At 36.8% G+C, this 22,536-nt stretch overlaps 2 protein-coding genes across 3 annotated transcripts in view; one reads left to right on the forward strand and one right to left on the reverse strand.

The window, feature by feature from the left end:
* The window catches only part of LOC124636836 (mucin-17-like), a 68,745-nt gene that overhangs the window by 44,742 nt on the left and 1,467 nt on the right, over positions 1–22,536 (reverse strand). The window contains exon 2 of one of the 2 annotated variants that reach the window (XM_047173020.1): positions 10,417–10,451. The exons of the other annotated variant lie outside the window; for it this stretch is intronic. The gene's annotated coding sequence lies outside the window, so the exon portion shown is untranslated. The remainder of the gene's footprint in view (positions 1–10,416; positions 10,452–22,536) is intronic. 2 annotated transcript variants of the gene reach the window in all.
* LOC124637196 lies at positions 15,405–16,805 on the forward strand. Its single transcript, XM_047173555.1, has one exon. The coding sequence runs from the start codon at positions 15,405–15,407 to the stop codon at positions 16,803–16,805; it is 1,401 nt and encodes a 466-aa protein (XP_047029511.1).

Raw genomic sequence — 22,536 nt, forward strand, 5'->3', positions numbered from 1 at the left:
GATACCCCTTGGTTAGACTGGTGTCAGACTTACTGGCTTCTGACTACCCGTAACGACTGCCAAGGATGTTCAATGACAGCCGGGACCTACAGTTTAACGTGCCATCCGAAACACAGCCAATGGTGTCTAAGATATACTTAGAAAGTACATACAAACTTAGAAAAGTTGCATTGGTACTTGCCTGACCTGGGATCGAACCCGCGCCCTCATACTTGAGAGATTGGTCCTTTACCCACTAGGCCACCACGACTTTTTTTTTTACGTGTACCATTTTCGTGTCGTGTGTTTTTGCTTTATTACGTGTACCATTCAAGTCTATTATATTTCGCACAATGTAATGTTTGAGCATAAAGAAGTGTCAAGCAATTTAGCAACATTGCAGAAGAAATCACTGTGCCGTAAGCAAAATTATTTGCGAGGCATTTGAGTAATAGTCTTTACACCATAATATTATACGGGAGGCATTTCTTGCGAAGCAATTCATTTTAGATGAGCCAATGCAATTCGCAAGTTGAATGTAATATTTTGCAAAGTATCCAATTCATGACAAATGCTTTGTCTTTTTTTTGATCTACTCTACTTTTTGGTTCAATAACAACGTCCCAAAGATATCTCAGTTACCAGGAGCGTATAACTGCCTAGAAGTTAACAGTACAGCGAGAGTGTTCTACAGCACGCGTGTGACATTAGCCCACAAAGTTACAGCATATTGCATTAGAAAACATGGTCAGCGATCACCGTAATCTATATAACGAGCTTTCCCAATAATCTCGTGGTATAATAAAGAGTTAGTGAAAACGTCATTAGCCTTACACTGTCTCCTTTTCACTTTCATCCGATGTAAATACGTTTCTGTACGAAGAATTGTAACATTATGGATACATTAATCTACTGGGTACGGATTTTATGTAAACTGTCTACGAATCTGGTATGTATCATCAAATTGAGTAAGACGTGGTAGGTATATCATTTTCTTTCTTATATTCCGGGTGGTGCATTAGTAAGTTATCTCAAACGATTATATGGATCAATAAACTAGATAAACGATCTAGAAATATAATAAGAATTCTTTTATAACAGAGAGCGAAAATATGTAAGGAATTTAATTATTCTCATGGGTATACCTACTTGAGTACATTCTCATAATATGAACATTTCTACTACTAAATATTTCTGTGCCGACAATGGTAGTGTACATAAGTTTATTTTAATAACATTAAGAACTCAATGTTCAATACTAAAGAATTAAAAGACTTTCACAAGTCAAGGGTTTTTAAACGAACCTACTCATCTTGTAAGGGCTAATAACTCATAAACAACAAATAAAAGGCCTCGAAGCGAGGCATTAAGCCGAGGCGAGGCGAGCATGTCACTACAATACTGAATGAATTTGACACAAAGGTCAAGCGGTGTCGACCGCTGCGCGCGCGCATACAGCGGTATTTATAGAACCAGCGGACAAATGGTACATGACTGTATGCTCGATTGGCTGGCTAGCGTTGGTATAAGTGAGATAGTAACTAGGACATGGACCACTGAGAACCTAAGTGCTTGAATAATCATTTGAACTGAGTTGTAGTCTTGATACATTTGAAACGTCGACAAACGTAACACAACGTCGTAATGTGTGTAGTTGAGGTTAAGTTAGTAATTTTAAGATGAGGTGAGCATTCCTTCGTAATGTTGACAGAATTTCCATTTGATCTATGTATTTATACTATGAAATAATCGCTTTGTAAGTTTAATTACAACGTGTAACCCATTCCTTCATTGAGCAGTTAATGAAATAAGCTTAATAGATACTAATTTACCTTTTCTTTGCTAAGACAATCGTTTAAGATTAACCACGCTACAATAATAATTCCTCCATCACCTTTCGCTCAAATCTTAACCTTAGGACTTAAACGACAAAGTTCATAATGTCGTGACAGATGTGCAGGTCATATGACGTTTAGTAAATGCAGCAGATAAGCAAAAAGTGGAGTTCCCAGCTCTATTGTGCAAAGTATATCAAGGCGTTTAGTAGACCAATTACGAACAAGAATAGAATTCGCCAATGACAGATTTAGCAATACGTAACGTCAAGCCTTTTGTATTCTACACAAATATCTTCTGATTGCAATATTTTCAATGTTTTAAAATGAACATTGGAAACTGACTTTCACGAAAATCTTGAGACGAAATAAAGCGATTTTACGACTCAACTTAATTAAGTGTGACGGTTTGTTATAATTAATTTGGCCAAAGAATTATCTGGACGAAAAATAGACAAATATTTGATGCTTAATGATCTTTACATCTCAATCAATTTTAATGTTTGAGACACAGATAGTGTAAAAGCCTGAGAATGGACAAGAGCTACTTCTTAATCGGGTGCGGGAGGACGGTAGTCACTCGGGTCGCCACTAGAAAATATGAAATATGTCGGATACATATTTTTATTTATTATTTTAACATTCGTCATCTTCAGACATGAAGATAAATAAAGAACACTGCATAAAAAGTATGTCATTGCAGGAATGCACTTTGATCTTGAACAGTGATAAGTTAAAATAAGTTGGTACTGCAAAAAGTACAAAGAACTTCATGTTTTTTCGCCTCCTTGGCAAAAACTTGTTGAATAACTTAAGCACGGTAAAGACTCAGTCATTATAATTTTTGAGGAATATTAAATGTTTGTTTTTGGTACTTAATTATTATCATAATCACTTTAATCATTGTTTGGTATTCTGAAAACGTATTTTTGTTTTTAAAAACTTGGTTGTGACTGCACGACAGTTCTTTAGAGACATTCCCAAAACGCTCTAGATTTTCTCGAGATATTATACCATAATTTTATAACTTACTTTGTCAAGCTATTTTTGTAGTATTTGGAACAATTAAGGTCCATGTAAGGCGATGAGATGAATTCCATTAAATCCTTTCTCAAGATTCATCGCATATATAGCAATATATTGAAGGATGGCACTAAGTTGTTCTATAAAATAAGATAAACAGTTAAATGGCAAGGCTAATGAACTCTCTCATCATAATAAACAAATTATCATCTTGATTTAGAACTGTGTCGCAATTGATTTAAATTGACTGGCATTTAGAGACATACGTTATTATGCAGAGTGCGTCTTCATAATTTATTTATTTTTGCACAATAGTAGTGCACAAACAAAGTCCTCCACCGTGATTGTCTGTCTTAACAATAAAATGAAAGAAGATGTTCAACTGTCCACCGATAGATGCCAACCGACCGAATATGAAACAGGCTAAGGATATAAGTAATTTAAACCTGTCTTTCAAATAATCCAGCAACCTTGTCGTGAATATCCTTCATCATCCTCCTGCCCTTATCCCAATTTTATTTGGGGTCGGCGCAGCACGTTTTCTCCTTCTATACATTTCTATTCATAATATATTCGGACCTTAACATAGGTACTACAATATGTTTTGGCATAAGTATTACACCCGGCCGCCTGCCTGACGCTAACCCTCCTTGGGAATGCACTAGGCCTTAGCTCCCTTAGCCGCCTCTTACGACACCCACGGGAGAGAGATGGGGAGGTCCTATTCTGATCCGGGAAGGTCACGGATGAAATTTACTTTATTTTTATTTGACTTGTTGTAAATATCTTTGCAATTGTAAATACTTAATACTAACTTCTTTTACTTACTACCATATACGGACAGAACCCAATGCTACAATTTCACGGAAGTAAAAGTGTAACCAGTAAGTTCACGTCATGTTCATAGTTCACAGGTCAACTACTGTATATTATGTACTCACTGCATGTAGGTAATTACTGCTACCTGTACTTATAATCATCACTGTATGTGAAAAAGGCTTTCGAAAGACCCAGACGGATCCAGTCAATCTTAATGATATAACAAGGGTCGTATGCGCAAGGCTTTATTGCAATAGGCTGAGTTCTATCGATCGGTCAAAATTCGTGCTTTTAAGTCCACATAAACTACATCTACAAGGTATTTCGAGGTCAAAATGCCTAAAATTATAACAATTCATCCGTACAACAGCTACTTTTACGCGCAACATCATTGCAGTAGGTATAGCCAGCAATTTAACAACTTTTATACTATATCCTCACAAATTACAAAATCTTAACAAAAAGTAAAAGTGTGAGCAATATCCTCAAATTAACAACCATAATTTCCTGTATATACCAAAAGATACAATAAGATATTACGTAAGCAATCGGTGTTTTACTAAATCATAAAGCTCGACACGAGATTGTCACATGTCCGAGATTTGGAACTTGAGAACTTGATATGCTAATAGTTGAACAAGTTTTGTACTCAACGAGGATATGTGAAAAGCTCGAAGAGAAAATGTATGGATCCATCCAATCCACTTCCGAAATGGGTATGGTGGGTGGAAATATGGGTGAAGTGGTAGTGAATAATAAGATCGAGTAATAATAAAATTAAGAGGACAGTGAATTGGTGAATATAAGATACAGTTTGCTTTGAAGTACAGGTACTGAAATATCCTTATAACAGTAACGGATTGTAATGGTAGGAAGATTTATAAAAAGGCAGACAGTCATCTTAGCAAGCAAGAATATGAGCTAGAATATTAATTGAAAACACAACAAAGTCTTACAGGGTGGATTATAACAAAAAAAAAAGTGTAATCGATTTGATTACTCATCGTATTTCTTTTGCTCAAATTATTTGTAAAGACAGACAAAATTCACACAGATCTGCTCTTGCGCACATTCGCAAGTAAATATCGAAATCAACACATACCTACTCATACACATCTTGACATTGAAAGATCACAAACAGCACGTAGGTGTGGAGTAGTGCTCCGACCGGTTCGATTCCCGGCCGGTGACCCACTGAACCCGAAACATACTGAGACATACATGAATCATGAACAAGGATGTACCGACAATGACTTTACTGTTTTTTCCCTTGTGTTACAACCGTTGTTCTTAAGAGATCAGTTAGGTTATGCTAATCAGCAGTTGCATATTTTTGACCTAGTTTTTTTTTCTAAACAAAGAACGAAAATAGCAAATATCTTCGTTTCTTGAAGTACCCTGTTCCAAAAATAGATTTGCCCAAACCTGTTATTCCAGGCTCCATAATCTCAAGATCTAATTTCCTCGCTTATCTCCAAACCACCGATTACTACCACCACCGATACTAAGGTACTAAATACCTCGACACAGAGGAAAGAATCAGCAAGACTTTTCTAAAAGGGTCTTTTCAGTTTACTCATTTACTCATATTTCAGTTCATTGATCCAGTCGGGAGGTGTCGATTTAAATTTTAAATAAAAGAAAAAATAACAAAGGATACAAAGACACAGCCAGTGCACATCAAGGTCCTATGCTAATATTATCTTTGACTATATTTAAAAACTTAATGCTGGGGATTTCCATCTTATTTCTTGTGATGTATGAAGAAATATATTTTTAATCAGGACTTAACAAACATTACCCAGTCATTGTTTTCAAAGAAAGTGAAATCATTCCTTTTCATTTATGGAATGCACGTTTTATTTTAAAATTTAATGTATCAGGTATTGCCTCATGAGTCCCCCTGCTTGTCCCTTTTCAAAGTTTTCCATATTACTCCAATTGGAAAGATACCCTTGGTAATATATTTTCCACAAGGTAATTTCTATTATCCTCGTTACCTATTCTTCCTCTGTCAAGATCATCTTTAACTGTAATTTCATCTTTCTTACCTTCAGACACATTTGTTACTTCAGAGTTAACGCAAACCATATCACTAACTAACAAGTATTCTCACATACCAAAAACAACAATTATTAATTTACTTTTATTAAATCTCCGGTCACGGCTACCTAGTGCTTCGTTCCGCGCTGTCAAGTGTAGAATCATTCACACTGGTTTCACGTAACTTATGACAGATAAAAAAGGACCTTTGAAATAATTTCATCACCTTCACGGAGTACTGAAGACTGATTTCGTACAGAATACGCTTCATCAGCTACAGAAGCTAAAAAACTATTTTCATCATCATCTGTTACAATTAATTGGGAGCCTTCGATTAACGCGAATAGCTTCATTGTGTGTTTCGTTTTTGTCGCGTTTTTTTGTCATACGTCTTCTGAGAAACAGTCGTGATCAAGTGTTAATTGTTAATACACCATAGTTAAGTGTTATGTTTGTATTTATAGAGGGAATTGCGCTTTTGGTTTTTACATCTTCATCACATTAGATTATGCAGCTTGGGATAAAAAACTGCGGTAATCGCTGTATCTGCTCCACGTCTCAAATTATCTAGCAAATATAAGGTGGCGAAAAAAAACTTAAACTTTAGAGTTCAAGGATTTGTTTTGATCAGTCATTTGGGCTATATAAAGCAACCTTAAACAGTTATATAACTGTGAACAGACGATGCATAATGACATGCCTCGGCCGATATATTTACTGCTGCTATCATGCACATTAGCCTACTATCTTCCATTCCACGTTTCTGACCTGTTGAACCTGTCCAACTAACTACGCTTACCTTCCTCGAAAACACATGTATTAGATAATACACAAATCTTCCTCCATGACCAAAGCCCTTGTGATCTTGTCTTGGTTGAATCTGAATTGTGTGATGCCTATAAACTCTTAAGAAACGAAAATAATAAGTATGATATTTTTTTCAAATTTACCTGTTTTGTTTTTTATTAACCGACGGACCGATCTGAAACCCTTTTACTTCGCAATGTTCCGGGTCTTTCCGACCGTTTCGAATCTTCTACTATATCTTCATTACTTCACCTCCGCCCTTCATAGTTTTTATGCCATTGCCCATTTCATAAACAACCTCTACGGCCAATCAGCCATAAACAACAAAACGACACTTACATAGTCTTTTATTTTTACACTAGCTCCAACCGTCTGTCGTGCAATTAATTAATTTCTATCGTTTCCTATTAATTACTTACAAATATTGCTACATTTTGGTGTTGTGTAAAATTATGTTAGCTTGCTCAATTTTTTGGTCCAGCGCTAGAAGTTGGGGATCAGTCCAAATTATATCACGTACACAGTCAATACAACACAATCCACCAGTTTCTTTTCTCTCATTTTCGACTAGATTTTGCCAGCGATTTCATACGTTAAATGCTTATTAGACATTCCCTATATATAATGTTGTATCTAAGATTTTCTATCCAGTAATGTTGTTCTACATCTCTGATTTATTTTAAGTCTACGTCTTTACAGTGCTAGTTTGCAATTAAATTTGCATTAACACTCGGGATATCGTCACCTACATTGTAAAAGGAAACCTCTGCTTCCTCAGCATTTCCTTTTCCGTCGAGTTCCACTTTCATTACTAATCGTGCACTTAATTAGCAAACAACTACCAAATTCATTCAACCGTGATGCGGACAATTTTGTTAATTTCTCATTTTCGCGAAACGAATGTCTTCGGTTGTCCTGGATGGTACACAATGGGATCTCTAGCTAACTGCACATATTTCTTTGTATAACCATCATCAGCTTATGATAAAGAGCAATGACAATGGTGTACGAACACAAATGAAACATCGCTACACACCCATTATGGAACAGAGCGTGTCGCCTCGTCTAGCAATCTGTCCGTAATAGATGAATCATGATAAAAACATACAAGGGTTTTTACTAAATAGAGTGATTCTTAAGGAAGATTCGGAGACACATACACTGGGTTCAACCGGGGCTAGCCACTAGAAAATGTTTAGGTTCCCATGCTTCTCAACATAACACTGTTTCTCCTAGGTAATTCTTCATCCTATATAGAGGAAGTTGAAAAGCCTTCACTCGTTATATTCACGACGACATTACAAGGTGGTTCCGTTCCTTTCCACTGTTTGATAGACATTTGTATGTGCAATTAAATCAATTTGTAGTTCGAACACAAAGATCCATTGTGTACTGAATTCGTTCCAAAGCCTTGGTTGAAGTTAAACCTTACTTTTTTGCTATAAACTTGTTAATAATGTACCACTTTTAGAGATCAATTTAGGAAGAGTACTTAGGTACCTTCTTTTTTGAATTGGGTCGAGACTTCGGAATAATTTTATATTAAAATCCATTCTACCATCTTAAATACGTTAAGTGGTATTCAAGAAGAATGTGAGTAGCTTTGAGAGCGAACCTATCAATATTTCCAGGAAGCAAAGAAAAATACAATCATTGTTTTGTATGAAAATATCAAAATATAAATACAGTTCCTAGAATCAACAGTTATTTTTTGTTTACTTGTCCCAAATCAATTGAGATTTGAAAATGCATTTGTGTAACAAATATTGCTTACCTATTACAATTTGTAAGCATCAATTTCCTATCATTCTATTGTCCGTCATTGAATATTAGATTTTGATTTATCAATACAGTTGGCAATGTTCTTTGAAACACTCGATACTAATCTGTCGACAGAAGAATTGCAAAATCTACAATCCTAGATAGTCTAGATAGTAATGCAAAAACCAGTCTAGAATTTGATCGTTTTAGCAACTGTTTATATAATTAAATGCCTCACAATGCAAGCTGGTGAACTCATTAATTCAACATAATAGACAGTCTCTTGTACAATTTCATTTAGGAAATTATAAAGTTTGTAAACAATATAATAACAATAATTAATTTCGATTTAGCATAACAAGTAAACAACTGGTTATAACGTCCAGTTCTAGAGAATTCGGTATATCGAAAGATTTTACAGTAGCTAAAATTGCATATTAATTTCTATTAAATGTTTAATGGACTCATGAAGATTGAATATTAAGTTTTCATGATATCATTAAAACAGTCAATCTGAGGTGACTCATCTAGCAATCTACGAACATCCTTTCCCAATATTTTATCAATCTGTTAATTTGCTTTCTAGAGATAGAATTTTGACATTAGCCTCATACAAGTAGTTAAAAAAAATCCTATCTCTGGTATAAGCAAAAAAAGCGATAGATAGAATATAGGAACAGCCGTAAGAATAAGAAGCAATCTGAAAAAGTTTTGGTATTGCTCATCTTTTCAAACACGAGGTTATATGATTCAGAGCTTACTTATTAAAACTTAACGGTACTCCACAAAACGGTACCAACTGATACCAATACATCACGTATTGCATTAACAGATTGAATTTAGCTACAGTGCGACTAGTCACACCAGTTGACAACTCATCTAGAGACTTGAGTAATCAATTTCCCTCAATTCAACTCTTTATATGGGAAAATTATGGCGTGTTCAATACTAGTGGCACCTTAAAATCTTCCATGTTAGATTTGGATGTTAGCAAAAAGTTTGCAGGATTCTTATGCATGTTGTCTTTATGAGCCATTTTCTAATATTGTCAAAAATCAACTTGTAGAGGACAAAGATAATTCAATTCTGGATTCTGTATGACATTCAAACTGCAATGGGGTTACTGCTTTATAATATTCTTCCTCAATAAAAGCTTCAATTAAACTTACAGCTTTAAGCATAAAACAAGATCATACATAATCCCACTCATTGACTAGGCTATAGCCGTTGCTAATCAAAGTCATTTCCTTATCTTCTCCATCAAAGACCTTCAAATATCCTGACCTTAATCAGTATACGTACAGTAAACTGCACATTAGTGGTAACTGTCATGCACCTTAACTCAATAGTAATAAGTACGATGTTCCTATAAAACTATTACCACTGACCTGCAGTTGACTGTACATACGAATCTAATTACGGTTGCGTACAATAGTGTGATATGTTGCAGGCATGGCACGGCCCGGCACGGCGCGGGCGCACGCATCTGGCGATAGCAATGTTGACGCAGGTCAGGGAGATTGTGACCAGAGATTCGAAAAATCGTTCCAAATTCGAAAAAATGGTTCTGTTTTTGAAAGTTTTTGGCATTACCAAAAACTATGAAGTGGAGAGCTTATAGCATCTTATAGTAGTATCTGGTCTTTTGCTTTTAGAAATAAGGATACAAGATTTAAAAGATGATAAAAAAATGTTTTGCAAAAGTATAAAATGTTGAAGAGTTTATTTTAAGATACTTAGGAACCGGTTGTTTATCGTGTTTTTAGGTGGGGACCAATTGAATTAGCATGTTCAAGATTACATATTTTTTAACATCTGAGTGCAAAACAGTCGTATAATATCGACAAGAGTCATCAGTAGCCAGTAACTCATGTGAACTATCGTAATATAATCAATTTGAAATAAATTAAAGTCTAGGACAAAAAATAGCTTAGGCGTCCACCTACTCACACGTAAGTGATTTCAAAATGCTCGTACATATTCAAAACCCCGGATATCCGTGGTCAACACGCCTCAATTTCCCACATTCTGCACGTTACATAATTTAAAATCAGTAGTATAACGACAGACTTGAACGAAACACTAAAATTAAAGCCTTGAGAACGATAAGCAAGAAACGTAGAAATGAGTAAAAATGGTTATATCTTACAGTGTTAGGTACAGCTGAGGAAGCCTTTAGTTTACCTGCAATAAACAAGTATATTAATTAGCAAACTTACTGCTAACATTGAAATCCTGGAAATGAAAAGTCATACTTTTTTGGTTAATGGAATTAGTCTACTAATTTTAACGCAAAAATTTAAGCCAATTATGGACAACTTTGAAGATTAAATTTTGTAGAAAAAGGTATACAAAGTGCAGAACGAATATTAATGATAAAGTCTAGTTTTAATAAGCTTCAAAACAGGATCTAATAAACTTGTTAGAAATAGATACAGGCAAGATGAGAATAACAGTTAATTCTCATTTGCAACACTAGATAATAAGGCACCTAATTTCGCATCCTTGTCGGGCCGTGTGACAATGGTTTTCCCAGAGCGCTGTTGCATCTACGATAAACGCAAGCAGACTGCATTTACGTCTCAAGGTCCTTATAGGGTATCTTGTTTCTGATGATCTGCATCTATTCACTGAGAGTTTGCGCACATTACAAACTTTTAGTCGGTCTATAGTTGGTTTGGGTTCATAAATATCAGTATGAAGATGATTATGATGTTGTACACACGTAACAACGATCAGGTATTTGTCCGGTATCAGGCCGACTAAAAACTTTGATTAAATTCACGATTTTCTAACCATAATATAACCATATGGTGGTTATATTTTTTTCTCTATTTATTTTTCCCTTTATTTACTAATATAGATTCTTATTTTCGATTTTACTTATTTATTTGATTTACACGACTTCAAAAGTATCGATCGTATCGACGATAATATGTTTTTCCATACTTCACCCGAGTTTTTTCTCCAAAATCCTTCTACCATCTATAGACCAATAACTTTCACTATTACCTACTGCAATACGCACGTCCCTTCCTGACCCAGTGTCCCCATACAATCAACTAGTAACACTAATTATAACACTCGTCCAAACATGGCGTTCTTACGACAAGTGTTACGAACACATTACGGATTCAAAACACGTGGCTACAATTAAATAACACGTTCTATTGTTATTGTTCTGTTGCATCGTACTTAATTCATTCATTGAATATTATTATTACATTGTTTTTTGATTTGATTTTTGTGTATGTTTTGTTTTATTGTGTAGTTAGTTATTGTATAGTTTGGTACTTTGTACTGATCTATAGATTTCGTATAGTTTGTCATTGTTGTTTTTAACTCGGAAATCGATTAAAACCTATGAAAACAGTTCCTTATTGTATGTTTCCATCATACTTTTAACAATTACAATTTCCTGAATGTGGTTAAAGCACTACCTCGTCCGTCAATTGATGCCAAGTATCGCCTGACTTCGAAGAACTTCTACGCAAGTTCATTAGCCAATTTCACTGAAATGTGCGTCAACGACCTGATTAACAATCATCGTTAGTGATGTATGTATGTTTCCGTGTCAACATCCCACAAAAATTCATGGACGGAAGTCCAAGCTCACTGCAAGCCGATATCGAATCTCGGCCGCCGCTAATCGATTCGATACTAACTCTCTTGCGCAACTCTAGTTGCACAATCTATGATCGATTCAAAATTATTGAATTCGCATTATTTTAGTGATTAGCAAGTAAAATGTGCGTAAATTGATACTTTAATTCAATTTGTGCATATCCTTCTTAATACCATGCATTAATAATGAATCGATCTAATTACCTGTTTACTTATGAATTGAAGCATAATCGAAATATTAGCCAAACGTGTTGATTAAAATATGTTAAGTAGTAAAACAAATTTTCACTATCTTTGCCCAGTCAAAACCAATCTTTTTTGAAAATATTCCAATCACCGTATCAATAACTCTGGTACGTTATTTTTTTTCTCCAAGAAATGATTGGATCTCTAAATCCTTCTAAGTAGTTACAACTCCAAGTACCAACAAAGATTTATGAGTGTGCCATCTCAAAACCAACATGGGTACTGGTAATCGATTCGAAGAACAAAGTATTAAAGTACGAAGACAGAACATTTAAATAAAACAACAAACAGGTTTCACTTCAAATAAAAGTACAAGTTTAAATTCATCAAAGATAACAAGTTGGTTAATCGAAAAAGACAAATAGCGAAATATATTAGGATAATCCTAAAAACGTAACAGTAGGTATCTAATGATATTTTAATGAAATAGGAAAGACGATATCTAACACAGGATTAGTATAAAGATAAAGAGCTTAAAGAATATCAGTGGGCTATGAAGGAATTATATTATCCATCAAATTACATTGAGATATCTCTAACAGAAAAATCAAAACAACTTAGGGATTATAGGCATAACAGGCATAGAACAACATAAATTACTTATTGCAGAGAAATGTTAAATTAATGCCAAAGCTAAGGATAAAACTCACGCAGCTTTTGTCAGTAGAAAGCTATAAATAGATAAACCTGTACCATACAGGAAAATAATAACTTCAAATCATATTCAAACGGGGAAATACCCCATACGCCTAAAGAAACTAATCAACATCTATTGCCAAAACAAAAACAATTGATATGAGGAAAGAATCTACATCTTGTAAGCTCCAGAGACGCATGACGCAAGACCAGCCCAGCCTTACTGACACGGTGAGCGGATATCATGTAAAGTGCCGCAACTACCATCATAATAGAATATCAATTGCGATTCTGTTTACTAATGCTAGTTGGTAGATTAGGTAAGAAGGTTCACTTTTAATAGTCATTGTATTTTTTATTGTGTGTGTCTGCTTTGCTGGGTAGGATCTGGCTGATGTTTGTTTGGATGTGAGGCTGTATGAACTACTTTGAAATCGCTCATTTTGAAATGGACGTCTGTGGCAGATCTTGATCTCTTTTGATCTTGAGAAACGATCATAATGAACCAGCTTTTTCTATATCTACGATGAATTGAGCGTACAGATAGATTGCCGTCAGTTGGTTCACCTTAACATGACAATTATTTGTGGTTCTCCTAAAGCAACAGGACCCTAAGTAAGGTAATCTTTCATAGCATTCATGAAAAAAAACCGCTGTTCCTGTTATATCTGTTAGCGTTATCATCGTCTTAAAGTAAAACGTCGAACTTTTTATTGTGTTTCTACGATAAAAAATTCACATAGCACATTCTACTAATTTCTTGCTCCTGAAAAGTTAAGTTTATTTTTTACAGTTCACTAGGTTACGAGGTTTTATGTAGTAAATCTTCTGCCTTATCTACTGTATGATTGAAAACCCACAATGGGCCGGTGGCCAGGCGTCCGCAACAGTAGGCAAGGTATGATTACGAACAATTTTCTGTTACGTTTCATTACGCTCTAGTCTATAATCAATCAACACCAATGTTAAGAGATAAGAGAAACGTTACAGTTTTTGTAACAATTTAACATTGTAAGTAATTGGAAAGTAACTGACTGAGTATATTTTATTGATGGTTTGAGAAATGGTAGGATATGTTTTATTGTGTTAGCTAATTTCAACGTTTATTATTATTATGCTAGAGGGTTTAAATACAAATAAAATATTTATAGGTATGTATTAATTTCCTTTATACCTGGGTCCGTAAATATTTTATGTCAGGTATTTACTAGATAGAAGCTTTGATAAATCATATAATAGTATAGATCAGTTTTCTCTATCTATCTATAAAATAATGCGGAATATCTTTGCCCTTTCAGAAGAGCCTTTAACTTGGCTTTAGACTAGATTCATGACTTCTATCCACCAGAATGAAATGTCTAAATACTTGGAAATGGCCCCACACTCAATATCTAAAGTACTAAGGAAATCGTAAACGTCGGGTTCTCGACCTGTTACACATACAAACACACATTATTACTGGCTCAGGGCGTAAGTGGAGTATCTTGCAGTGCCGTCTTTTCTTCTTTTTTCCAACTCTCTAGTGGTCGATCTATCTTAGATGCTAGTCCAAAGTACTGCTTATACTTCATGAATCTCTTCACTGGTGGCTCCAAGAAACTTGTTAAGCACACAGTGGCCACGCCCTGGTAAACCGTGTCGACCCACGGGCTAAACCCAGTGAAGGGGAACTATAACTACGCATTGTAGTTTAGTTTTATGTGGCTGATCCTCCACACAGTGCTTAGAGTCTGCAGCGGCTCAAGAGGCGGGCCCGCCAGTATGGCAAGTTACCCGGCAATTGTGGCGCTGCAGCAAGGCCTGTGATATGCCTGTAGGGCGCATGTCAGGATCCTTCAGCGGCACAAGATCTAGGAGACGAGAGAGTGGGTATGTATCTGCGCACATACCTACCCACTATAATATATTCCCGCGGAGTCATCACTCCTGGCAATATCCTTGAACTCTGAATTTAAAAGCCCTGCGGCGATAGAGACTGGTGGTAGGGATTTAGCGGGTGAGCTCGGTCTTTAGCTGGCTCTCTGCACGTAGGCGTTTGGACGGTGATGGTCGTTTCGGGACTCAGATGAGATGGGAGGACTGACTCGGCAGCTCGTTCAAAGACAAAGCAGCCCTATTTAGGGATAGCACTGCTTTCCCCAATCCGGGGAGAGGCCTAGAAAAGGTGGCCTAAACAAAGCCCATCTCACCTTTATCCAGATGGTTAACCGCGACCGTCTGGTCACCAATCAATGCGGTCGAAAGAATAGTCAAATATACAATAAGAAAATCAATATAGCGGCTTAGAATGTAAGAACACTTCTGGACAACGATAACAACATTTGCCCAGAGCGCAAGACAGCGCTAATAGCTCGTGAGCTCTCCCGATACAACATCGACATTGCAGCAATAAGCTAAACTCATCTAGCTGACAGTGGAGAACTTTGCGAGGAACTAGGTGGATTCACTTACTTTTGGTCAGGGAAACCCTCTTCAGAACGCGCTTCAAGTGGCGTCGGGTTCGCGATTAAGAACAGCATTGCCCGCTCCCTGATAGAACCTCCGAAAGGCTTAAGTGATAGAATCATTACTCTTCGACTTCACACATCAGCAAAGAAGTTCGTCCACCTAGTGAGTGTCTACGCGCCAACCATGACCTGCTCTGATGAAGAAAAGCGGAAGTTCTATGACCATCTCCGTATGGTTCTCCTTAGCATCCCTCAATGTGATAAGATTATTCTTCTCGGAGACTTTAATGCGCGTGTCGGAACAGAGTATCTCGCCTGGAAAAACGTGCTTGGGAGGCACGGCATTGGAAAATGCAACTCTAATGGCTATGCCCTACTTGCCTTATGTGCAGAATTAGAACTCAGCATAACCAATACGTTTTTTCGGTTGCCTGATAAATATAAAACATCCTGGATGCATCCTCGTTCAAGGCACTGGCACCTCCTTGATTATGTCATAGTCCGAAGGAATGACCTAAAAGATGTACTTATTACCAGAGCAATGCGAGGTGCTCAGGGCTGGACGGATCATCGGCTTATCAGATGCAAAATGAGGCTCAATATCAAACCTCCACATAGAGCAGAACATAAGATACCAGCTAGGCTGGCGTTTTCGAAACTAGTTCTGGACGTGGATATTAGAAAAGAACTTGACAAAAAATTTGGGAATACTGCATCTGACTCTGACTCTGTAGACAATCCGACAATTGACGCTGAATGGCGTTGTTTCGCTGATAACCTGCACAAGGTCTCAAAACTGGTTATTGGTAAGGTGCAAAAGAAGAATCAAGACTGGTTTGATGATTCTGATACGGAGTTACGACAACTTGTTGGAGTGTTTCGACGCTCTCTGAGAAGTGCCCACTGTAACCAAGAGCGCAATGCACTTCATCAAGTCCTTAAGAGAAAAGTGCGTGAATTGAAAAATGAATGGTGGCTGGCTAAGGCCCAAGACTTACAACGTTTGGCAGATACCAATCAAACTGCTAGATTTTTCGAAAGCCTCAGAACAATATATGGCCCCCGTTGTAAGAAAACAGCCCCGGTATATTCGCGCGACAAGACCACCAAGCTGACTGATCCCTCAGAAGTTCTTCTTCGATGGGCGGAGCATTTCAACGAAGTGCTCAATCCTGGAAGTCAAGGAGCGGATCTAAATTACATCAATTCTCTTGATGCATTGCCGATTTCATCCGATCTCGAAACTCCACCATCCTATGAGGAATTCCATAATGCTCTAAACCGTTTAAAGAATGGCAAATCTCCAGGTTATGACAGTCTTCCATCAGAAGTTTACAAATATGGCGGGAAAAATATTAAGACCAGACTGTTTGAACTTGTGTTGCAAATATGGGACGCAGAAATAGTTCCACAGGACTGGAAGGATGCTCTTATAAGCAAACTCTACAAGGGAAAAGGTGACCTTTCCGACTGTAGTTGCTACAGAGGTATCGCCCTGCTATCTGCGGCTGGCAAGGTACTGGCGCATGTCATCAATAGCCGCCTCGTCAAGCTAGCTGAGAGCTTCCTGCCAGAAAGCCAGTGAGGTTTTCGCCCAAATAGAGGCACGGTTGATGCTATTTTTGTGTTAAAACAGCTTCAGGAAAAGTGCCTTGAACAGCATCGTGACCTCTATTTGTGTTTTGTGGATCTAGAGAAAGCTTTTGACCGGGTTCCAAGGTCCGCTTTATGGGTTGTCCTTGAAAAACGTGGGTGTCCACCAAAATTTGTTAACTTAGTACGCCAATTTCACGAAGGCATGTTTGCACGCGTACGCCACGAGGACAAACTTACGGAACAGTTCCCGGTCACAAGCGGCGTCAAGCAAGGCTGTGTCATGGCACCGACACTCTTTGCCATTTATTTCTCTGCGGTAATGAGCGATGCTCTAGTTAAATGTAGGAATAAGATCATCCTCAATGTCCGCATGGACAAGAGCGTCTTTGACATCTCACGCTTCCGAGCAAAACGCAGGATCTCCACGGTTCCTGTTGCGGAGATTCAATATGCTGATGATGTCTGCCTTATGGCCAGCAGTGTCCAGGATCTTCAAGAATGTCTTGACTATCTGGACGAATCGTGTCACAAATTTGACTTGGTAATCAGCGCATCAAAGACTCAGATTCTTAAACAGCCTGCAAAAAAAACATCTGCAGACGACACGCCTGTTTACCTAAGCGGGAAATCTCTGGAGGAAGTGGGATCCTTTCGATACCTTGGCAGTCTCGTACGCAGCGACAACCGTCTCGAGTCTGATATATCTGCAAGGATCGCTAAGGCTGCAGCAGCATTTGGCGGACTTAATCACCGTGTATGGAAGTCCCATGATCTCAAATTAGTCACTAAGCTAGCTGTATACAAAGCCATTATACTCCCTTTGCTTTTGTATGCCTCGGAGACTTGGTGCCTTTACAAAGGTGACATCAAACGCCTCGACGTCTTCCATCTTAAATGTCTCCGAGCTATTCTTCGCATTCGCTGGCAAGATCGGATTTCCAACACGGAGGTTCTCCGTCGATCGTCTATGTCAGGTATAGAGAGTTTCCTGATGAAGGGACAATTGCGCTGGTGCGGTCACCTTGTGCGTATGGAGTCCTCCAGATTGCCTAAGACCGTTTTTTACTCTGAGCTTAGTACTGGCAAACGCCAATCTGGAGGGCAATATTTGCGATACAGGGACGTATTAAAGCGCCACCTAAGATCAGTTGGCTTATCGCCAACTTCATGGGAACAACTAGCGACCCAAAGACCTGAGTGGCGCAGAACTGTTCATAAGAGCGTACAGGATTTTGAACAGCGGCGTCTTGAAGCCCTAGACGCTAAACGCCAGCTCCAAAAATCCCGCCCTAAGCCCTCCTATAACTACACCTACAATGCGCAAGGGCAACTCTACTGCGCTATTTGTGACCGCGTGTTCAAGGCAAAGTTTGGTTTCGCTAGTCATGTACGAGCCCATGAACGAAACCAAACTGCCGATATATGCCAGGATGTCGCCGTCGACGGAAACGTCTAGGAGGACATCATCATCATCATTACTGGCTCGATGTGAAACGTGTTTGCTCCTAGTTTATCTTGGTTAATATCTTAGGTAGGTATTTATTGAATGCAACTTGACTTGGTGTATAATTCATAAAATAACTCAAAAGAAAAACACAAACCTCTTAGGAATTTCACTATCTCTCTGTATTATTTTCTAAATCACTTTTTTATACAGGAGATGCGATAAGCTGTCCAAAAGTAATTTTAATCGTAATCAAAAATATATCGCCGCTGCTCATAACTTTGCTGAAAAATACAGAAAAAACCAACACATTTTGCAATTATAGGCACATTGCACCACATAAAAATGCTAATTTTACGTATCTATGACTAATCAACTCGAAAAAGGTCATTAATCGAGTCCTAAGCGAAAATCGACACGCGTTGGTACGACTTGATATTCGTTCACCAAACGTGTTTGGAATTTCAAATTCCATTATATATTAGCTAAAAAGCCAGTTTATTCCTCTCTATTAAAATCTTCATTATATTTTATGATGCGGTTAATTCATACCTTACATACTGAATGCAGATAATTATATAAATTCCTAGGATTTGAAAGTAAGTAGGTATATTTATGTTTAATATTTTAACTTAAAGCGTAATTGTTTTGTAAAATATTAGACAGGTAAATTAGTAATACAAGCTAAGCTTTTAAGTTTGTTTTATTCAGGAAAACTGGTCACAAATATTTAACAAAGTTCCTGGTAAAGCTGTGTAAAAGTTATTTATCTAACGCAATAACATGTTTTCCTTAAACTTTATGTTATAAGTCTTACTTGGCAACATCATGATCTTACGGACTCCTTTTCCTCATTTAACCAAAGAGATGCTATTAGAAATGTAACCTACAAACTAAATAGAGCTGTGAAAGACAACAAAATAAATTGCAAGTAACCGCTTGCACTAATATGCAATACCACTATTTAATAATAGACTCAAATTACAACGTTTTTGATTATACAAGTATTTTAAAAGAAACTTTTAAGTAAACGATCAATAGTTGCAGTCAATTCGTAATTTTGTGTAACTTTAGAAGCAGGAAATGTAAGAAAAAGGTTTTGCAATGCACTGCAAATCACAGTATCGCTGATGAAAATTATATTGTGTTAAAGATTTATAACTTTTACCAGTTGGGGTCAAAAAACAATTATCTAGTTTGCTCTTCGGAGATTACCCTATGAGATCGGGGTTTATTTTTAAACAATTTGAAAAAATAATAAAGAGTTAACAACATATAAGTAGGTACATAGTAAAATACTTGTCTTAACTATGGAATTATTATATTATTAATGTTGCCCATCTCTGTCTATCAAGCAACATCGCACGCAAAATTGTAGTACTCAGTCATTTCCTAATCGTTTTTCTTTCAACTTTTTGTTAACAAAACATACTAGATATAAGCAACGTACATAAAATAAGATATTTGCCCATAGTTAACTGGTCTGACGTAATTGTATCAATTTGTACGCATGCGTAGCGCACATTGTATTGCAAACGCCTTTTTAGGGCGCGAACATTTGTTACAATTTCAATAGCTGAGAGATCTCGTATCATAAATACTTTTCAATTCATGTTTGTTTATCTATTATTCTCTCAAAGATATTACACAAAATACATCTTGTTTTGAATGAATGTCTATAAAATTGTACAAGCAAAAGAAAAATTTAATAAAAAATCGCCTATCCTAAATACTACCCTAACATTTTCAGGAGGCAACCTATAAACCAATGTACCGTGGGAAACATACATCAGACAATTTTCAGCGTCACCTAATTAATAAGCGATATGGACGCATCCTGTACATTTAACGGATATCGTATCTAGAAGGAAAACGATTTATAATTGGCAATATATCTGTCAGTTGTGGACTTATAGCGACTGTTTAGATATTGCTTTATTGGTTCCTCTTCTAACGGGCAGTCAGAGTACAAAGCTATGATACAAATAGTTATGTTTATGTTTTCTATCCAAATAATGGGTTCGGTGCTTTGACAGAAAAGAGATATTTAATCTAGGTAGGTACTACGTAATGTAAAAAAAAACCTAAAACAGACATATCAAGAGGAAATTGGAACCAACCTGCCTGGAACTTCCTAAAACAAGCTTGATGATCACAGCTTGCACTTTTGATCTCGGCATACGTATATTCTAGAGATGTTTTTCAGTACATGCTCTTGAAAGAAAATTAATACTATATTTTTGTTTTATTTATTCAAGGAATTAAACCTTAAATTGATATTATCTCTATAAAGCGTGTGAAACCATGTGGCTATACGTTTTCTAGGTAAACGGCTAGAATAAATTGAGAGGAACTAGTTATGCAGATGCACGTGGGCGATACACGATGCTATACAATAGCAGTCGTTGATTGTGCGCAGTAAGTAATTATATTGGACTTGTACCTGTCCAAAATGATTAAATTATGATCTAAACCGTTTATGCAGAGAAAAACCTCCGCGTTCTGCGTCTGATTATTATTGTGATTTGTTTGTTTCAGGACGTTTTCTACATGTAGCGCCCCTGGGGTGGTTCAATTTAAGCTTTTTCAATTCCAAAAAATCGCTTCCTCCCCTATTATGTTCGGGATAGTGCAAATTATTTTGTAAGAACTATACCTACATAGATATTTACTTACCTTAACATGCAAATATGTACCTAGATATATTTGAACTTTGTCTTTGAAGTATGGATTTTAGTGACCTAAATACAGCCATGTTCTTAAGCATATTCAAACAACTAAAAATATTCCTTATTCTTCTTATCCTGCATTTTGAGTAAATATAGTTTATCAAGAGTTTTTTTAAACAACTTGTTCTGCAGGTTACAGTCAGTGATAGTCCAAATTAATACTGATTGCACACAATAGTGGTCGCGCTAATTGTTCAATTATCAAATCTATTCCGCCGTCACTAGGTACACTTGCGTTCAATCAAAACAATTAAATACAGCTGGAATTAAGCCCAGAACTAATTGTACAGCGATACAATTGTCTGTCAATAATTGCTTGTAATAGCTGTTATGGAGCGAATCAAACTATCAAACTGTGAAATTAGGGAACCGTTTGTTTTAGGGCTAAATGTTTCTCCCTTTAATTCGAATCACTAGCTTCCGCCAGCGGTTTCAATCATGTTTCGCGAGTATCCGGATAAAAGTAGCCTGGCTGCAAGCTTTCATTCGTCCATAAAAGGTGTATCTAACACTGAAACATTTTCCAAATCGGTCCAGTTGGTTCTGAAATTAGAACTTTGAAGCAAGCAAACAAATGTGAGCTGCCACATCTATGGGGCTGAAATTGGCGAAAATTTCTCGATGTATCAGATCAACTTCCGTAATCAAGACATTTCAGGAAATAATTGTCATGTCAATTAAAACTCCCAGTTTTGAGAAGCATGTTTTCAAAAAACAACCACATAAATAAATCAGCGAATAACATAAGATGCCTGGCACGCGTGCATTTAATTGGACATAACGGAATCGTACTGCGGAACAGTGGCCAGCCACCAGAACTAGTATCGGATGCCATACTGCGCGAGATCACAGAGCTGATACACTTTTGTAGCGCCTGAGTCAGTAGGGCTGTCAGGAAGGGGAGAATATCCTCGGTTTTGCACTGGTTTATAAGGATCCAAAGATCATTTGACAGTTTTTGAGGAAGAATCCCGCTAATGCATCTTCGTAAACTTTAGCCACATCCTGAAGATAACTCGAAGGCTCGATGTTGAAAACTTACCTATGTAGGTTTCTAAGTACCTAGGTAATTTAGTTTTTTTTTATCCCAATGAAATCCAAATATTTAGTGTTTAGGAAAAAAGACTTTTCAAATGTAAGTGGTTCGCAGGAGTTGCCAAGTCTTCAAGTGATGGCCCTACTGAAAGATGCATCCGCAAAGTTGGTTTGTTCCAACGTGCCCCACTTCGGGAATGCCGATACAAGTGTTAAATGCGCGTCGATAATTAATTTTGAAGAAAGTTATTGGTATTGCGATTCAGTTATGTTCGTGTATTGCGGAGAAAAGAATCTTAATGAGGATGTGCTAAATTGTTGCATTGTTTTGATTTTTAATTAATGGCTGTTATTACTTATTACTAATGCTCGGTTAGTAAGAACAAGAAACGATTCGTTTTGCACATTGTAGCACTAGACGATTATTCTATCGAGTCGAATCGTTTATTTTTAAAGGTAACGGACATTAAAGTCTGCATCTGTATGAAAAATTAAAACAAAAAATCTAAAGA

The sequence above is a fragment of the Helicoverpa zea genome, chromosome 15, assembly GCF_022581195.2.
Source record: "Helicoverpa zea isolate HzStark_Cry1AcR chromosome 15, ilHelZeax1.1, whole genome shotgun sequence".
In the NCBI taxonomy this organism is placed as follows: Eukaryota; Metazoa; Arthropoda; class Insecta; order Lepidoptera; family Noctuidae; genus Helicoverpa; species Helicoverpa zea.

Excerpts from the sequence above, each read along its gene's own strand:
- LOC124637196 (XM_047173555.1), top strand. The coding sequence starts at position 15,405 with ATGACCTGCTCTGATGAAGAAAAGCGGAAGTTCTATGACCATCTCCGT.